At 37.2% G+C, this 6,266-nt stretch overlaps 1 protein-coding gene across 2 annotated transcripts in view; it reads left to right on the top strand.

Annotated features, from left to right (window-relative positions):
• The window catches only part of ATP2C1 (ATPase, Ca++ transporting, type 2C, member 1), a 48,022-nt gene that overhangs the window by 23,523 nt on the left and 18,233 nt on the right, over positions 1–6,266 (top strand). For both annotated transcript variants that reach the window (XM_010016737.1, XM_010016738.1), the window contains 5 exons: positions 1,444–1,599; positions 2,218–2,286; positions 3,762–3,837; positions 4,360–4,426; positions 5,499–5,623. In XM_010016737.1, coding sequence (XP_010015039.1) covers positions 1,444–1,599; positions 2,218–2,286; positions 3,762–3,837; positions 4,360–4,426; positions 5,499–5,623 — 493 coding nt within the window. The remainder of the gene's footprint in view (positions 1–1,443; positions 1,600–2,217; positions 2,287–3,761; positions 3,838–4,359; positions 4,427–5,498; positions 5,624–6,266) is intronic.

The raw sequence follows: 6,266 nt of genomic DNA, 5'->3' as shown, positions 1-6,266 counted from the left end.
AGACACTTCATTTTGTATTTTGAGATGTTATTTTTTGTTTTGAATTGTATTTATAGAACACACTTTATTTTCTGTATCTGTCAGTTGGTTAATATAGAATAATTAATTCTTAGCTTTTCCGTCTTGTAACTGTGCCCACATGCTACCAAAAGCCTACAAAAATAAAACCTAGACGAAAAAAAGACAGTTTCTTTTCCTCTAGTGTGTGTGACCGTTGCCTGAATAGGATTTTTTCCTTTAGAGAATTTGTGACCAAAAACCGCTGTTAACCTTTGTGAACCTTGAAGTCCCACAAAGCCAAGCGCAAAGTCCTGCACCTCGGTCAGGGCAATCCCAAGCCCAACTACAGGATGGGCAGAGAATGCATGGAGAGCAGCCCTGAGGAGAAGGAGTTGGGGTTATTAATTGATAAGAAGCTCAACATGAGCCAGCAGTGTGCACTTGTAGCCCAGAAAACAACTGTGTGCTGAGCTGATCAAAAGGATCGTGACCAGCAGGTCAAAGGAGGTGATCCTGCCTCTCTGCTCTTGTGAGACCCCATCTGGAGTACTTTTATTTAGCTCTGGGGCTCCCAACACAAGAGGGATGTGGACCTGTTGGAGCGAGTCCAGAGGAGGCCATGGAGATGCTCCAAGGGCTGGAGCACCTCTCCTATGAAGGCTTGTTCAGCCTGGAGAAGAGAAGGATCCAAGGAGACTTTAGAGCAGCTTCTAGAGCCTAACTGGGGCCTACAAGAAACCTAGAGAAGGGTTTTTTTTATAAGACCAAGTAGTGACAGGACATGGGTTGATGGCTTTAAACTGCCAGAGGGTAAATTTGGGTTAGATATACGGAAGAAACCCTCTGCTGTGAGGGTGGTTTCCCAGAGAAGCTGTGGCTGCCCCATCCCTGGCAGTGTTCAAGGCCAGGCTGGACACAGGGGCTTGGATCTAGTGGCAAGTGTCCTAGTAGACCGGTGGGGGTTGGAATTAGATGAGCTTTAAGGTCCCTTCTGACCCGAAGTATTCTATGGTTCTATGAAATATGATTCTATGAAATATGATTCTTGATAGTAAGTTCTTAGTGGATGATGGTAGGAGGAAGCAGAGAGAGGAAGAGTTGAGAGGGTAATATGTATGTGCACTTGCATTCCCAGCTAATTATTTTGTTTGGTGACAGAATGCATCATAGTTGAAACCTTTTGAATGTTTTACAGGAAAACAGCTGTGAACATAAAATTGTGAGTAAACTTTGACTCATGAAAGTGAGAGCTTGTGGCATTGCTGCAATATTCTGTAGGAGTGCTTGTTGCTTTGTTGATCCTTAAAATATGGTTGCCATTGACATGGCTTCTTACCATATGAATAAATTGGTTATATTTCTTATGTTAAAAATGGGAAAATTCTGTTAATGCTTCCAGTTATTTAAAGATTGTCATGCTTTTTAACTATTTTGTTTCCAAAGGCTGTGGACCTTTCTATTGATGAATCCAGTCTCACAGGTGAGACAGCTCCTTGCTCCAAATCTACAGCTCCTCAGCCAGCAGCAACTAATGGAGACCTTACTTCTAGGAGCAATATTGCTTTCATGGGAACATTGGTCAGATGTGGAAAAGCAAAGGTAAAGCCATTATTGATAAAGAAGAATATTTTCCATGTTTCAACTATTTGAAGGCTGTTCTTAGGACTACATATATTTTGAGTTTTCTGAAACAATGGAAATGGTATTGAAATAGAATTTTTTATTTATTGGTAATATGGAACACTACTGTGATACACTGCAGAGATTTTCTCAATGGTGCTTTTTCAGACACTGGTTTAGAAAGAAAAGTAATGTAGAGTCAGGAGAGCTCAAATTTATAGAGAGCAGATGAAACTCTTCTGTCCAGGATTTTGCTGTGGTATTTTGGTTTCAGAGCTACAGTAACACATTTGAAAATGTGTAACTGAAAATACAGTTATAGCTAGCATAGATAGGTGTTAACCTGTTTGAGTTTTGTTACTGGTAGTTACTAAATACTTCAGCAGTGCAGAGCATAGCAGTTTATTTCGCAGAGGCAAGATGTTTTTTCAGGAAAAATATTCCCTACTTTTGCCAAGATTTAATTTTATGAACAAAGCTAACAACGTCATACTAGGCTAAATGGCATTTGCCTACTATTTGAGTCCAAGCTATCAAGAGCAACCACTAACATTAAACTTCAGATTTGAATTTACTTTAATTTTGTTTTTATTTTAGGGGATAGTTATTGGAACAGGAGAAAACTCTGAATTTGGGGAGGTTTTCAAAATGATGCAAGCAGAAGAGGTAAGAGTGAATATTTAGAAGCAAAGATGTATTTTGTAACTGTGTATTTCATTCATTAAAAGATTGGATTTATTCCAGAGGAACTGAGTTAGACTTACATTGCTTTTAATATTTTTCTTTCCTCTAGTGGAACAAAACTTACCTCTTGAACATAAAAGTAGTAATTAAATTCTGTGCAACAAAATATCCGTAGCTGACCTGAAAAATACTAACTGTGAAAGTAACATTCTGAACCTGTTTAGTGAAACAGATTTCATTGTAATTTATGGAAGTGGGTTTGGGGTTGCTTTTTTCTCGTTTGTTTTTTTGTTTGTTTGGGGTTTTTTGTTGTTGTTTGTTTGGCTTTTAAGTGGAACTGCATTTGTGCAGAAGAGATTTGTATGAGAGATTTGTAGGACTGCATTTTCCTCTGATCAGCAGTGTACTTTGGGGTTATGTGTGTATCATCTGCTATTTCATGATCTCCACCATATCCTTTAATAAGCTCCCTTTGACTCTTGTATATCAAACTCCCACAGTGATTTTTCTTCATTGCAGTATACTGATCAACATGGGAATTCACTCTTGAGTGCGTTGTGTATATTGGGCCTTCTAGCTGTTTCTCTGGCTGCCTCACCCAATGCAGGATTAAGGGAACAGTCTATCTCCAGGTGTCAGGATGTGATCAGGCGTAGTATAGGCAGCTCTTTTTCTCCCCAGATATTTATATTTCTGAAATCTGGCCAAAAGCAAGTAAGAGCATTACATGTTTTAACCAGGAGTGCATCACTGACCCCATGTTAGCTGCAGTGCCTTACTGCACCTTTCCAGGGGAATACTGCTGCCCAGTCAGCAAAGTGGAATCCACTTTTATACACATCTGAGGAAAATACGAACATCTGCTCAATAGTTTTAGCTTGTATTGTAACAAATGTAATTATTAATGGAAAAAAAACCCGACAACCTAATATGAGCATTCTAAATCAACAACATTCTGAAATACCAGACTGTTAGGGTTTTGATGTTTATATTACAGTAAACTCACTTTAGAAGTAAATTTTGAAGGTAGGAGTGAATCGGACTTAATATCAACGTTTTCATATAGAGTATGCACTTTTTTCATAAGTTGTTGAACAAAGATGACTTTACAAAGAGACTGTCTTCCTTTTTGGTTTTTTTGCTAAACTTTCTGTACTGTAGGCCACAATATATCTCACTGGCATCCAATGTAAAAATCCACTTTCATGTTTTATTTTTTTTTTTACTTTTTTTATTAGATGTTTTGCTTTATGTCCCTTCTTCCTTCTGTGCTTTTCTTTGGGTTGTCTTTGGGGTTTTGTTTGTTTTCACAAAGTAAACATATGGAAACAATAGGTGTAACTGCATTTTATTCACTGTCAGCCTCTTGAAATTTGGGTATCTAAAGTGATATGTAATACAGTTCGTGCTTTTTTAACCCATGCTTGTTAACTCTTACATGTTTACCAATCATCAAGGCTCCAAAGACACCTCTGCAGAAGAGCATGGATCTCTTGGGAAAACAGCTTTCCTTGTATTCCTTTGGTATAATAGGTAAGAGAATTTATGTGAAAGAATTACAAATTATTATGTAACTGAAACTACCGTAGGCTTGGGAAAACGGGACGCTTGGTCTCTTCTTAAAAAATATTTTGGCTCCTTGCTTTATTGGTCACCTTGAGTTCATATCACTAATTATCTGAAGATTACTAATGTGGCATAACTTTCATCATAAAAATGTTTACTTGTTTTTTCTTGCAAACATACTTTTCTGACTGACTTTCTGTCTTCTAAACATTTCCTTTTAAATTCCAATGTGTCGTGTATTCTAATTCAAGGTATGAGAGTGAGTACCTCCCTGTTGATATGATTGGGCAACTTGACTAGCAGGAACTTTCTTCACCTTTGCCACACTAATGGAGTCATGCTTTGGCAGAGAAATAATACTTCTTTTTTTTTTAATAGGTAGCACAATGATAAGCTTGGTTTTGGCTATTTGAGTTCTTTTTTTTTGTCCCCATGAGGCTACAGTACATGTTGGTTTTACATTTATCCTGACAACTATTTTCTTTATAGGAGTTATTATGCTGGTTGGCTGGTTGCAAGGAAAACATATCCTTGATATGTTCACAATTGGTGTGAGGTGAGATTTTTGCTTTTAAATAGTGTAGATTGTGCATTGCAGCAAGTGCCTGAAAGCTAGTGATATGTAGTGTGCTTGCACACAGAGTCTGCTCTTAAATTCACGTAAGTAATTAAAAATGATGTGCTGTAAGAAAGCAAATTCATACTCATTTTTAATGATACGGTATGTTCTTGACAGTCTCTTAAACTGTGCATTTGTATGGTGATGAGAGTGTTGTACAGTTTGAATTTTCATCACTGTGTAAATAAACGTCATTTTGTAAGTGGCATCAAGCAGAACTAAGTTACTACAAGCCTTGTGTCATGTAGTTCATTAGTTCATTTTCTAGCACATTATGGAAACTTAATCCCAGGGTGTTGTCTGCTGAGAATAACACTGAATTTAGATGATCTACCTCTGTACTGTTAGAAAAGTTGCTGAGTTGCTAATTACAGGAGCAGTGCATAAGGCAGAGATGCTTCTTTAAATGACAGGACCAAACTCCGGTAGTTTATCCTTATGCAGGTTGAGGGGAGGGCACCAGCAACTGATTCTTTGAGCATTGTGTGATGAGTTATTGTGATCTTGTTTCATGTGGTTTTTACAGAGTTTATTCGTTTGGATTTTGAATGACCCTCTGTGTCATTCCCATAGTTAGCTTGCTGCCATGTCATGATCTGGAAGTAACAGCTGTGGATCAGTGGCCACTTGAACTGATGGCATTTCCCAGTTCTGTTTAGTCCTGACTGCACTTACTCTTCAGAGTCTGGGCTGCTTTGCGTAGTCCTAATTAGTGTTTTGTGTAGCCAGAACAGAAGTACCATTGAGTTCACCCTACCCCAATTTTTCTTCATATTTTTGCATAAATAATGAGTAGAAACATCCAAGTTAATAGCATTTTATTGCTGTCCTCAGGGCGTATCATAGCGCATGGTATACAACTAGAACCACATGACAGCTGCTTCCTTTCACTTTTAACCTCAGTGGAAAGACTGCTACAGAAACAATGTTCTGAAGTGTAAATGCATCGTTACTATGTGTTCATTAATGATGTTCTAAGAGGAGATTTGTGTATTTACTTTCATTACAGTTTGGCTGTAGCTGCAATCCCTGAAGGACTCCCTATTGTGGTAACAGTGACACTGGCCCTTGGTGTGATGAGAATGGTGAAGAAACGGGCTATTGTAAAAAAACTTCCTATTGTTGAAACTTTAGGTATGACTAGACTAACACAGAGATTAACACAAATATTGATGACGAATGGTTAAAATAAAGCACGTATTCTTATTTTGTTAGCAGTGTGGTGGTATTCCTAACATTTCTAAATTGAATGCATTTTACAGAGTTAGAATTCAGGTATATGTTTTTGTGGGTGCCCTCTAACTACTTTTATTAATATTTAACTGACATAAGCAATCTGTTCAATAACAGCATACCAATACTGTAAACTGTGTGAGTGTTTGGAGTACACTTTACACTTGTTTGCTGTAAGATGTTCTTGTTAAATAAGACTTGTAAAATGTTTTCTAAACTGAATTTAGGGCTGATACTGGAAGTTGGAAGCAAATCCAAATTTAAATATTAGAAAAAGCTTTGTAAATATTAATTCACCCTTTGAGATGTTATGAAACTCATTAAAACTTAAAATTTAAAAACATTAAAGCTATAAAACATTTCCTACAGTTTCAGCCATGAAACATGTAAAACACAGGATGTGGAAAATAAACAGAAAAATAAATGAATCTGCTGCATTTGAATTTCTTTTTGCATTTAAAGATTGGAAATGCTTTTTTTCCAATGTCTCTAGCAGAGTTTGATCAGTGTTGCAACGTTTTTTGTTGCTTTTGCAATTCCTGCT

Source organism: Nestor notabilis, unplaced genomic scaffold (assembly GCF_000696875.1).
Source record: "Nestor notabilis isolate BGI_N333 unplaced genomic scaffold, ASM69687v1 scaffold4736, whole genome shotgun sequence".
Classification (NCBI taxonomy): Eukaryota; Metazoa; Chordata; class Aves; order Psittaciformes; family Psittacidae; genus Nestor; species Nestor notabilis.
This window is presented reverse-complemented; position numbering and strand designations above follow the sequence as displayed.